Below are 12,195 nucleotides of genomic sequence, written 5' to 3' on the forward strand. Positions count from 1 at the left end.
GGTATTTTTATGTCCAAATATAGTAAGTAGGGAGTGCCACTCTTAATTAGGGACGGATTAAAATGGAAATTAATAACTCTTATCCGGGGACGGAGGAAGTAATAAGGATCTACTCCATAATAAAATACTACTCCATATGCTGTTAATTTGATTTAATTTGAAATGTGACCAATTGGGTCAAAGCAGCAGCGGGAAAAATATTTCGTAGAAAATTTCAAATTTCACACCCACTCTTTTCTCTCTCACACACAGCCACACACACACAGAAGCACACCACATCAAAATTCCCAATCTTGAGGACCCTAGATTTCTTGCAATGGGAGCACCTTGCTGAATACTAGAACTGATGGAAGGATTCTACTTTATCTGCCGAAGATGAATGCCGATATCGACAGCCTCGAATCTTCCTCCGGGAGATTTCTGCAGACGGTGCGGCCTCTCCGCGACCTAGAGTCCAACTGGACCGTCGATTTGGCGAAGAATTTGGAGGAATACTTGCTCAAGATTTGCTCCGGACATATCTCAAGCGAGGACGATGCCGATTTATCTGTGAATTTTGCGGAAGGTAGGGCAAAACATGTGATTTTATCACGAGGTTTTTTGTTTATTGAATTATTTTTCGTTGGGTGGAATTTTTGCAGCTGCTTTGCTGCTTCAGGGGTCAGTGCAGGTGTATAGTAGGAAAGTGGAGTATTTGTATTCATTGGTTGTCCATGCATTGGATTTCATCTCAAAGAAAAGGTTAGACTTTTTATATTGTTTTGCTTAATTGGGATATTATTTAGGGCTTATATACATGTTGCTCTTGTTTGTTCAATATGAAGTTCAAGGAGGGGTGTGGAGGGATTTCCTGCATTTAGTGAATGTGTGCTTGCAATGTTTAGTATTGAGCTGGGAGAGGTGATGGCAGTAGCTGATTCATTTCTACTGACTTGGTTCACAAAAAAATTCAGGCTGTTTCTCATTATAAAACAATGATTTCTTGATAGCGCTTCAGTAGATATTAAATTGAATTTCAGTTGGAGGTTTGATTGCTAAAAAGCTAGACATATGCTGAAGAGTAACAAATAACTTTCATGTTGGAAAATAAAATGATTATGTTTGTTCTTACAGTCAAGAAAATCAAGAAGAAAGTCCATCTACTCAGCCAGATTCAACTGGTGCACGGAGTGCAAAAGAAGAAGGGGATGATCCTTTTTGGGGTTTAGATGATATACCTGGTAGGTTGTTTACATGTTTCTGCCTTGCAGTTGTGAAAGTTTTTTTGTGAAATGATAGTTGAAGACATGTGGTCTATTCATATTGCAGTTGATACAAAGAACTTGCTGGATGATGCGACTTGTAGAGATGTCCCACCCAGTCATTTTATGCGCCCCCCTGCAAATATAGTTGTGCTAGAAGGTGAATGCTTGGATGCTGGTGGTGATGCTGGGGAACTGGAGTCGTATCTGGTAGAGTAATGTCACTTGTTTGGTATTTGTGCACTAATTCTTCACATCCGAATCCAAAAATAATGGATGATTTTTGTTGTTACAGTTAGCGACATGTGATCTTTACCGGGATTTCATTCTGCTGGACTCTTGTGATGCCGTTGCTATTGACAATTTTCTTGATTCTAAAGCTGGTAAAGAGCCAATAAATGCTCATAGGGTGAGCTCTGTAACTTCTAAGGGCCGTAAGAGCTTTCTGTCTCCATCAAGACAAACTGGGGGAACTGCTCAAAAGCAGTCTGCTAAAAAGCAAAATGATGCAAATATGTTCCAGTCACCTCGTGTTGATCAAAGGTTTGAATCTAAGGACTGCAATGTTGGGCATACACCTCCTGCTTGTGGTTTTGCAGACCATGATGATGGATTTGGAATGGGAGATGCATATTCAGAACCTGGAGACTTCAATGACTCTGATGAGGATGATGATGATCATGATCATGATCCATGGAAACCTTTAAATCCCCACGAACCAGGAAACTTGAAAGTTAAACCTTATAAAAAAGGTTCTTGATTTTCTACTTTAATCTGATGCACACTGAAATTGATATGTAAAATGCATTTCTGATCTCATACTTCTGTCATGCAGTGAAAGGTAAAATGAGGCTAAATGTTGGTTCAAGGAAGCATCAATCTTTGACTGCGGAATTCCCACTGGCGAAACATAGTAGTCTTGTTAGCCCCGAACTAAATGAAGTTTGGGAAGCAAAATTACATGCCTCCAAAAAACTTGGAAGATCAGATTCTGTTTCCCTATATGAGAAGGTTGCTGCTTTGATGATTATGTTTGCCAGTTAACTTTCTTTGATTTCATGAACTAACTTCTCTCTGCAGCTGCGGCAATCACTAGTTCTGGGGGAGAAAAGAACAAAGGACACCACCTCATCCAATCCTGAAAGCAATGCTGACGACAATGGATATGAAGACAACGGATATGAGAGTGAAGATCCAGATATTGGGCCATCGTATTTTGACATGCCGGATAAAACATTCAACCATGAAAATGAACCTCCTTCTCAAGATAAGGTTGGTTGATTTTATGTGTGTTAGCTCAATGCACTAGTAACAGAATCTTGTGGGCTACCTTTTAAGCCTCTCATACCTATGCAGGAAAATGTGGACTCTCATGCAAACCTTGAAGATCTGTGTCGTTCTCACTTGGTGAGGGCCTCTTATGCAGCCTCCCTCCATTGAAATGATACATATTGCTGTTTAAGGAAAACTTTTCTGTTGGATTTGAATAATTTGATTTTTTTTGAGGGATTTAAGACTTATTATCATATATATTCAAATCACTAGAGCAGCATAAATTCCATTTGATTTTGTTCACCCTTTGTCGATCTGTCATTGTAGGATACGCTTCTTGAAACCCTTGCTGAAAACGAGAAGCAGACAGAATTGGCTGCTCGAGTTTCTTCTTGGAAACAGAGAATTGACCACAGTCTGGAAGAGCAAGTGAGTAAATTTAATAAAAATTATGTGTGTGTGTGTGTTGTGTATCAGAGAACAGTACCAATTTATGTCATCTTCAGGAAGCACGGCCACCATTCGATATTCACAAATATGGTGATAGAGTTCTTGATAAGCTATCCACCGAAGGAGATGATGGGAAGGCCTTGTCATTTGGTGACGTAGTCAAAGGCCAAGAGAAGCATGATGTTGCTAGAACCTTTTCAGCTCTTCTGCAACTGGTAAAAAATTAACTTTCCTGCGTTCATAGTAAGGAGATGAGTCTTGACCGCAACCTCAACTTTTCAGGTGAACAACGGAGACATTGATCTGGTGAGAAGCATCCAAGCCAGCACGTCAACTTGCCATTCGGACAAGAATCCATTCCATCTCCAATTGCTCAAGAATAAGAGGAAAAAGGGAATCCTTCTTCAGTCATCTAAAAAGAGAGCCAAGTCTCCTTTAGTGAGAAGACATGCCAAAGTCAAGAACAAGGGCAAGGAAAACTGCGTCGCATCATCACCTCAGGGGTATCCCTCAAGCTGCAGATTCTCCATAAGCATAGGAAAATCCAGCAAAGCTCGATGCACCCCTGAAGGCAAGAAGAGAAGAAAATCGCCTATGGTTGCACCATTAGACATTAACTTAGAGGGATAAAGATTCTACCTAGTAGACAGATACAGCTATGCATCCTCTGCCAGAAATCCAAGCGGACAACGCATTTATATACTTGCGGGAAGTGGAGGTGGAAGAGGGATGAAGATGTTGCATGGCAGTTTTAGGATATTGACTTAACCAAGTGAAAGCTAATGTGTATGTAATAATATTTGACTTTGTATCATTTTAACTGGAAGAATAGTACATTGCATTATTTCACGACTATTTTGAGATTTCAACAATTGCTTGTTTTTAGGAGTGTACAAGTCTTGACAATAATCACCAGCCAAATAGCATTCACGTAGATCAACAAAGTTCCTTTTATTCTATAAATTTCGAATAAAAACCTCTACATAGTCTGTAGCTCTCAAAAGGAGCAGTTATCATTTCATGGTGGGATAAATTCCCAGTCTTTCCAAAGCCATTACACATGCTTTGTTAATTGTTAGATTTTGAGACTTAGAGAAGATGACAAGCAAATGCAAGAAGGGGGGGGGGGGGTCTTTAACTGCTGCAGAAGTGAATGTATTTGGTTCCTCAATGAATCACTCTATTGCGTCTTTCAACATCGAAATGAATGTCCAAAATGTCAGTAATTCCAGCTTCAATTCTTTGACCTATCTTAACAGGGCCAACACCTTTAGGAGTCCCTGCAGAGGGAAATAATAATACCAGACGAATTGAGTTTACAGGAATCACAATACTCTGTTGTGTGTCTGAGAGAGAGAATGATAAATTGATAAAGATTGATCTTATTCATGAAAGATGGAGAAAGTTGTGTTTTAAGTGTCTCTCTAATATGCCTATTTTTAGCACTATTAGAAAAGTAACCCCTTAACTCCTAAGTACATTTTGAATCCAATGGTTACATTGAGACAACTTTCATTTATGTAGTAAAACAGCAACTATTGTTTCATGTTATGACGCATACCTGTCAAAATGACATCGCCTTCAAGAAGCGTAAAGAGAGAGCTGATGTGGCTAATCAAGAATGGGATCTTAAATATCATATCACTCGTCGATCCTTTTTGCCGAATTTGTCCATCAACCTACAAAGAGAGGCTTTATTGGTGAAAGCAATATAAAGGAAGTGGGTTAAGTGTAGACTATAGAATAAGGAGCTAACAGTACTTAACAACATCTAGTACCTTCAACCAGAGTTCTATGTTGTGAGGGTCTGGCAACATGGATTTTGGCAACTGTGCAGATACAATAAAAAAACTTAGGTGTAAAGAATCTTACAACAAATTAGTGCTTATAAATAAAGGACCCCATAAATCTAAGTATATCACAAAAAAATTGCTATACATGAACATAAAGCCAATTCATTCTTCAACCACACTCTTCTGCCACCAGTCTTTGCAGGGAAACCACAACATTTGGTTCACTTTAGAAACAAAATCCATAAAACAACCCACCCAAAGGAAATGAAAAAAGAAAAGAAATAACACAGATGGTCGCAAAGATCAGAAAAGAGTCAATCTTATGAAATAGTATTATACTAGATCGATTCAATATGCTCCTATCCAAATAATATATATCAATACAAGGAAGAATTAACTAGGAAGCACATAGTAGTTTTAAATCAAGAAATGGGGGACAAAAGTATAATGATGAGTCCTTACAACAGAGCTGATCGGGGTGAAGGTATCTTGCCCCTTAGCTGCAGACCACGGAAGACCTGCAGACTTTGGCACAAAATAAAATCGGTGAAAAATATAAATGCACTTGAAAAGGACACAAACACGAGGAGAACTCCAATGCTAATAACTTGTGCACAAAAAGAACCTAGAGCAGATGTTTTAATTTACAAGGAAGACAAAAGCACAATTCAAATGACAGTTTTTGTGCTGAGCACACTTTATTCAACGTAACAACACACATACCTTAGCAACAGATTGGATCTCCCTTGCAGTCATATCCAAAGCAAGAGCATAACCTGAAACACAAGAGTGTCATCACTAAGAACAGAAACCTAAGATAATTACTGAACATCATGACCAAGCAAGATACACATAAATTTAAGATCCTGCAAATTCATGGATAATACAAGCTATTTATTATCCCTAGCTTCCTTTTGTTCTAGCAAGAATGAGAAAACAAGACCGGCAAGCCATCCATATGGACCCAGGCCACCCATATTCCATCTATAACACAATTCTCGCAATTAGCAAAGATTTCTACTTTATATTCCCACCACATGTGATCTAATGACTAAATAAGCTACCATTCTCTAAGATATGCATATGCAATCAAATCTCTCTTTCTGCCGCTTGCTTAATAATGTGGGAAGGTATTGACAAATACAGCGAGAATTGGAAAAGAAACGTCTAGACTACATAACACTCAGTTATATGCATCTCAATAGATTCATGATGTTGAATTGAGTGCATCCAGAATCCTCTAACAACTCCAAAAACATAAATCCCAACTCTCCAATGTGAAAATCCCCACATGAGCATGATAGCATCATATCTTCCATAATGTATTTCATCTAGTTCTTGCACATTACCCCCAAATTCCGCACGAAGAAGTTAAATTGACATCACCAACATACGTGTGCACATTAATGATTTCAGAACAACAGGTATAAAAAAACGTTTTTCATACCATCCGATTAACAATAAATTCAATTTTGATCACAATTAATACCTCCAACGTAGTCCATCGCAGTGGCCTCCGGCACGTCACGGGCGCGTTGACCGATAACCACCGCCAGCTCGACCTCATGATCCAGCCCCTCCAGCGGCTCCGGCACCTCAATTTTACCGCCGTTCTCCAAATACGACGTCGTCGGCTTCAGAAACAGCACCGGCTCCTTTAAACACGCATCAAAGGCCAGATCACGCACAATTTGAAGTGCAAGAATGCAGATAAATGTGAAAAAAGGGGGAAAAAGGGACAACCTTAGGCACAGCATTTCCGAGTTCCTTGGCGTGCGCGGCGTAGTTGCGACCTACACCGATTATTTTGGTTCCGACGGTCAGAAGCTTCTGAATCGCGGAAGCTGACGTGGCCATATTCCGATGAATTGGTGGTTTTACTACGCAAGAAGAGAGTGCTACTCCACTTCCACGGCGGCGATAATCTGATCTATCACTCGATGTTTAGGTGAAAGGAGATTGTACTAATCGCCTCAGTACTTGTACGTTCCATTAAAATAGCTGCTAAAATAATTTTCTTTCTTTAAAGGAATTTTTCCAATTAAAAGTTGATTAGGTATTTCATTAATAATTGCAATTGTGGCGAAATGGTCATTCGTTCCAATTTTTTATAATTTGTCGGTTTAAAATTTTTGTGCAAATATTCCATCCGGTTTCTAAAAATAAAATTTTTAAAAACAATACGAATTTTAGTACAAAATAAAAACTTTGAAAATATTTATTAGTGGACAGAGAATATTTTACTTTTACCTCTTTTAATAGAATTTATTAAATATTAGTAATACTTATATTAAATTGTGAGTATATATATTAATACATAATTAGTAAAAAAAACATATAAATTGTAATAATAGTATTATTAGTGGAATAAGTACTATTAAGGGAGTACTCCCTCTATTTATTCATAGTTGAGTTATTTTTCTATTTCGAGAAGTTTTTTTATAGTTGAGTCATTTTCATGAGTAACTTTTTTTTTCTTTCATACTTTACTCTCTCTACTTTATTTACTTTATACTCCGTACTTTATTCTCTCTACTTTTCATCTCTCTTATTTTTTATCTATTTATTTAATACATTCAATATTATTTTTAAAATTTCGTGCCGAAAAGTTTCGCCTTAACTATGAAAAAACGGAAGGAATATTTATTATGAAAAGTTTTTTTAAATAAAAATAAAAATAATACTAATTTTATTTTTAAGGAATGGATGAATATTTTTCAAATTATGCGCTCAAATAGATAAGAGTGAAAGATAAGGTAACACGTAACCCTGCATAAATAGAATTATTAGTACATCAACTCAAGCATATCCGTCTATATTGGATTTAACTCAAACAACTAACTATGCATAATAATTCCATTTGTACATGAGTCATGACGAATTGACCAATGCAATACTAAAAATCTAACGTAGTATAATAATAAAATAAAGATAGAGTTTTAAGAATCGGATAAGTGAGTTGAAAAAGTCAGTGAGATGTGAATTTATTTTTATATATTAATTATATAATAAAATGTGAGTAGAAATAAGTTATTGGAATATGAAGTCTGCTATCGAAAATGGTACTCTTATAAAGAGTGAAATAAGAAAAATTATGTTGGACGGATTGAAATAAAAATATGGGACAAATTATCCGGGATACGGGACAGGGATTTTAATTGTTCGATAATGAAATATAAGAGTGGGAATATATTCATATTAGTACATCGAGCATAAACTGAAATGAAAATATATATTATAATCTCCAAAAAAACAACTTTTCCACCCAATAAAATAAGAGTTCTAAAAAAAACAAAAAAGAAAGGAAAAAGTGAACCCTGGATTATGGTACGCCGCTCCTTCCCTCTTCAAATTTCTGCTAACCTCAAAAACACAGATTCTCCCACGCACAATCCTTACAATTTCGCAACTGAACCCACAATTGCGCATATACATACATAATATACATATACACACACGTATATACGCAGGGCTGGGCGTTGTCAGGCTTTTCCTTTTGCCTGTTTTTTCTTGGAATTAGTAATGGCGACGAGGTTGGCTCTCAAATTCGCAAGAAATTGCTCTTTCAATCGGAATGTTAGGCCCACCAATGTTTCGAGGAATTGTTTCTGTAGCGAAGCTTCAGCTGCCTCTGCTGCACCGCCTCCAACTCGCCACAAAGTTCCCCACTTTCCTAAGAAGGTACCAATTGTTTATGTTTTCCAATTTTCTGTTTATTTTGCTTTTTAGCTTGGAAATGGGAGTATCTGGTTTTTATGATATTCAGCTGCATAGATAGGAAAACGGAGTTGGGATATTTTTTATTTTTTTTAATTTTTACCTGGGGTTGTTTTTAAACAGGCTGATGCAATCTTCTGGAACAAAATTGAAAAAAGGGAAATACAATTAATGGAGTTAGATCTGCTGTTTTTCTGCTTTTGATATCTCTATCTTATTTGAAGTTGTTTTGTTAAGAAGGAGTACTAAGTAAAGGGCTTGCTTTTCAATTTTCTTTCCAAGAATGGAAAAATGTAAACTCTTAGTACTTTTTTAATCAATCATGTCTGCTCTCTCTGTGAGATCATCTTATTGAGTAATTAATTGATACGTGATTACTGGAGCTACAGTGCTAGTCGAAGCGGAATGTGCGCCGGATCTAGTGCCATTTTTTCTTCCAAATGAAGTTATTTGAGCTTGATATATTTGAAATTGCAATTATGAACATTTTTAGTTTGTTTTAGTTGTATTGCTCTATTTGTTTCAAAATTCTTAGTGTGTATATGAACTGCAGGGTAGGTTATTTACAGCAGCTGGTATAGGTCTACTTATAGGTGGAGGTGCATATGCAAGTACTGTAGATGAAGCAACTTTCTGGTAAATGAATTATCGTTTTTCTTCTTTAAAATGCACTACTTTCGATTGAACTCAGGTTTGCAAAGATTGGGTAAGGTTTCTGATTGTGAGTTATGTTCACTTCATAAGATGTACTTGTATACTTAGGTAGATGCTCATATGAATACTCTTGCTTTCTGCAGAGAATTACTTCCTCAGTTTTTTAAATTGTTTTTAAATGTTGAAAAGAATCTGGACAAAGAATAGTTCGAACACCAAATTGGAACGATTGAAGCACATGGAAACATGTGAGGCTGAATATTCAGTTACTATTAAAAGTTTGGTAGCATTAATCTTGTGGAATGAGTACCAAACTGGAACAATTGAAGTACATGAAAACATGTGAGGCTGAATATTCAGTTACTATTAAAAGATTGGTTTCTTGTGGGATGAGTCTTGAACCTATATTAAACACTAGACTGGAAATGCGTTTACTAACTTCACTAGGAAAACAGGGTCATGGTTCGAATATAGATATTTGAGCTTGTCTTTGAGATATGAAGGACTTTTTCGATGTTCTGTCTTGAATTTAATAGCTAAAGAAGTCCAAGTATTATGAGCCGTTTCGATATGCTTCACCTTAGGTAAATATCTACTTTGACACATCTTGAACATGCAGTGGCTGGCTATTCTCTGCAACCAAGCTAGTCAATCCTTTCTTTGCACTCCTGGATCCAGAGGCTGCCCACCGACTGGCAGTTACTGCTGCAGCACGGGGGTGGGTCCCTGTGGAGAAGAGGCCAGATCCAGCCATTTTGGAAATTGAAGTGTGGGGGAGGAGGTTCTCCAATCCAGTTGGTCTTGCTGCTGGTTTTGACAAAAATGCTGAGGCTGTTGAGGGATTACTTGGGTTAGGATTTGGTTTTGTAGAGGTTGGATCAGTCACTCCAGTTCCACAGGAGGGTAATCCAAAGCCTCGTATATTTCGATTATCGAATGAAGGGTAAGATTGTCCCTTCCAACCGAAATCCACTACCAAATGCTTATACCATCATTCATGGGATTTTGTCATCCTATTCAACTATCTGAGTGTTTGTTGCAGTGCTATCATCAATAGATGTGGCTTCAACAGTGAAGGAATTGTTGCCGTAGCAAAGCGGCTGGGCGCCCAACATGGTAAAAGGAAGTTAGAAACATCCAGCAGTACATCTCTGTCAGGAGACGATGTTGTACAAGGAGGGAAAGCTGGGCCAGGGATTCTTGGAGTTAACCTTGGAAAGAATAAGTCCAGTGAAGATGCTGCATCTGATTACGTACAAGGAGTTCATACATTATCTCAGTATGCTGATTACTTGGTATATGCTTTATTTTATTCCTCCGAGCGGTACTTATATAATATTGGCATCACATTTTATTGAGCATGTAATGTTTCTGCTTTAGTATCCACACTGATGTATGCAACTTAAAAATGAAACATGCGTAAGCATAATTTCTTTTATGTAGCGGCCCATTTAAGGCAGACTCTAGTTGTGACCTTCTATGATGGACGGAGAGGTTGGAGGGGGGAGGTTATCAATATTCTGTTGAAAAATCTTTGTTTGCTTTTCTCTCGTGTAATACTTGTGAAAATCTCACCTTCAAAATATCAGATCCTTCAATATAATTGTTGAATAACTATTTTCTGATAATATAATACAAAGTTGTTTCCGTGTAGGTTATTAACATTTCATCTCCTAATACTCCCGGACTGCGACAACTTCAGGGGAGAAAACAGTTGAAAGACCTTGTCAAAAAGGTAATAGTCCTCTTTGTTAATCTGATCACCTGATCTTGATCGGAGCCATACACTCCAATCAAGCTCATATATACTTAATACTAATAATATTTAATTTGGGCCAGGTTCAAGCAGCTCGTGATGAAATGCAATGGGCTGAGGACGGGCCACCTCCGCTGATTGTGAAAATTGCACCTGACTTGTCTAAACAGGACCTTGAAGATATTGCAGCGGTATGCACACATCTATCTTGTCACTAGTATTTTTCTTCCAGCGGGCTTTTGAAGATTTGTTCTCTTGTGTGTAGGTTGCTCTTGCTCTCCGAGTAGATGGATTGGTACGTTAAATCAATATCTTCATCTCACTCTATAGCTTGCTTTAGATCATTCTTACGGAGATCTTGTTGACTAAATATATACTCTCGAAATCTATAATCATTCTTTTGTTCGTAAAGATCATATCGAATACAACCATTCAAAGGCCAGAAGCTGTTAAAGGTAATCCTGTTGCAGAAGAAACAGGCGGCTTGAGTGGGAAGCCGCTCTTGAGTTTATCGACTGACATACTCAAGGACATGTATATTCTTACAAAGGTATTGAGCTTGAAAATGCTTTCTATCCGCTTACTAAAGAGATCTCCACGGGCTATTTGATATTGTTCCTATTCTACACCTTGATTGATGCAACACATTTAATCTTATTATAGGGAAAGATTCCTTTAATTGGCTGTGGCGGTATTAGCAGGTAGAAAGTTTAACCTTCTTGGCATATTTTTTGTATCCAAGTCGTCAATGAACTTAACCTAATATATTTACAGTGGAGAGGATGCATACAAAAAAATTCGGGCTGGAGCAACTCTCGTTCAGCTGTATACTGCATTTGCATACGGTGGCCCTGCCCTCATACCTACCATAAAGGTACACACAGATTTCTCCTTTTATGGTCTTATATTCTTGAGAAATAAGCTTGCTGAAAGGAAAGATGACAGATGGAATTTTATGCTAATTCTGTTGCGATTTTGTTGGTTTGATGGTATTTGTAGGCTGAGCTTGCTGAGTGCTTAGAGAAGGATGGTTTCAAGTCTATTTATGAGGCTGTTGGAGCCGACTACAGATAGCATCAGAGCTGAGAGAATCTGCTCATTTGAAGCCAGTTCACTATTATTCCTCATACAAAATTTTGCCAAATTTTTACTTATTATTTACTTTTTTCCTTATGTTTTTTGTGATTTTACATTCTTCGGAGGTAACTTTTGTCATGTACGCTTAGAGAGTGGAAGTTTTGCCCACCTTTTCTCTATGGTATGTTCCCGCAGTAAGTGGCCCATTTGGGATCGATACATGTTTTAAGAAATG

General features: G+C 37.5%; 3 protein-coding genes across 3 annotated transcripts; 2 read left to right on the plus strand and 1 right to left on the minus strand.

Moving 5' to 3' along the window:
• The first annotated feature begins 242 nt into the window (after positions 1-242).
• LOC125207117 (condensin-2 complex subunit H2) lies at positions 243-3,832 on the plus strand. The gene is made up of 11 exons (XM_048106333.1): positions 243-565; positions 642-741; positions 1,114-1,220; positions 1,309-1,451; positions 1,537-1,993; positions 2,077-2,252; positions 2,322-2,513; positions 2,598-2,648; positions 2,841-2,942; positions 3,020-3,178; positions 3,246-3,832. Exons 1-11 carry the CDS (start codon positions 376-378, stop codon positions 3,591-3,593), a joined length of 2,025 nt encoding a protein of 674 aa, XP_047962290.1. The 5' UTR covers positions 243-375; the 3' UTR covers positions 3,594-3,832.
• A 63-nt stretch (positions 3,833-3,895) lies between these two features.
• On the minus strand, positions 3,896-6,752 carry LOC125207118 (probable acylpyruvase FAHD1, mitochondrial). Its single transcript, XM_048106334.1, has 7 exons — positions 6,500-6,752; positions 6,246-6,411; positions 5,480-5,532; positions 5,219-5,281; positions 4,742-4,792; positions 4,525-4,642; positions 3,896-4,243 (listed from the first exon to the last, which is right to left on the minus strand). Exons 1-7 carry the CDS (start codon positions 6,611-6,613, stop codon positions 4,131-4,133), a joined length of 678 nt encoding a protein of 225 aa, XP_047962291.1. The 5' UTR covers positions 6,614-6,752; the 3' UTR covers positions 3,896-4,130.
• Positions 6,753-8,050: 1,298 nt separating this feature from the next.
• LOC125207983 (dihydroorotate dehydrogenase (quinone), mitochondrial) lies at positions 8,051-12,175 on the plus strand. Its single transcript, XM_048107513.1, has 11 exons — positions 8,051-8,437; positions 9,027-9,109; positions 9,747-10,070; positions 10,170-10,422; positions 10,782-10,862; positions 10,967-11,074; positions 11,149-11,178; positions 11,296-11,433; positions 11,547-11,584; positions 11,658-11,757; positions 11,883-12,175. Exons 1-11 carry the CDS (start codon positions 8,279-8,281, stop codon positions 11,955-11,957), a joined length of 1,389 nt encoding a protein of 462 aa, XP_047963470.1. The 5' UTR covers positions 8,051-8,278; the 3' UTR covers positions 11,958-12,175.
• Positions 12,176-12,195: the final 20 nt, after the last annotated feature.

The sequence above is a fragment of the Salvia hispanica genome, chromosome 2 (assembly GCF_023119035.1).
Source record: "Salvia hispanica cultivar TCC Black 2014 chromosome 2, UniMelb_Shisp_WGS_1.0, whole genome shotgun sequence".
NCBI classification, from domain to species: Eukaryota; Viridiplantae; Streptophyta; class Magnoliopsida; order Lamiales; family Lamiaceae; genus Salvia; species Salvia hispanica.

What these genes read in the sequence shown, in the direction of transcription:
- LOC125207117 (XM_048106333.1), top strand. Translation starts at nt 376, where the DNA reads ATGAATGCCGATATCGACAGCCTCGAATCTTCCTCCGGGAGATTTCTG. An exon ending in GGGTTTAGATGATATACCTG is followed by an intron (nt 1,221 to 1,308) that starts GTAGGTTGTTTA and finishes TTCATATTGCAG; the next exon opens with TTGATACAAAGAACTTGCTG. An exon ending in ATCTGTGTCGTTCTCACTTG is followed by an intron (nt 2,649 to 2,840) that starts GTGAGGGCCTCT and finishes CTGTCATTGTAG; the next exon opens with GATACGCTTCTTGAAACCCT.
- LOC125207118 (XM_048106334.1), bottom strand. Translation starts at nt 6,613, where the DNA reads ATGGCCACGTCAGCTTCCGCGATTCAGAAGCTTCTGACCGTCGGAACC. An exon ending in TCACCCCGATCAGCTCTGTT is followed by an intron (nt 4,793 to 5,218) that starts GTAAGGACTCAT and finishes GTATCTGCACAG; the next exon opens with TTGCCAAAATCCATGTTGCC. An exon ending in ACATAGAACTCTGGTTGAAG is followed by an intron (nt 4,643 to 4,741) that starts GTACTAGATGTT and finishes CTCTCTTTGTAG; the next exon opens with GTTGATGGACAAATTCGGCA.
- LOC125207983 (XM_048107513.1), top strand. Translation starts at nt 8,279, where the DNA reads ATGGCGACGAGGTTGGCTCTCAAATTCGCAAGAAATTGCTCTTTCAAT. An exon ending in TTTCGATTATCGAATGAAGG is followed by an intron (nt 10,071 to 10,169) that starts GTAAGATTGTCC and finishes TGTTTGTTGCAG; the next exon opens with TGCTATCATCAATAGATGTG. An exon ending in TGAAAGACCTTGTCAAAAAG is followed by an intron (nt 10,863 to 10,966) that starts GTAATAGTCCTC and finishes AATTTGGGCCAG; the next exon opens with GTTCAAGCAGCTCGTGATGA.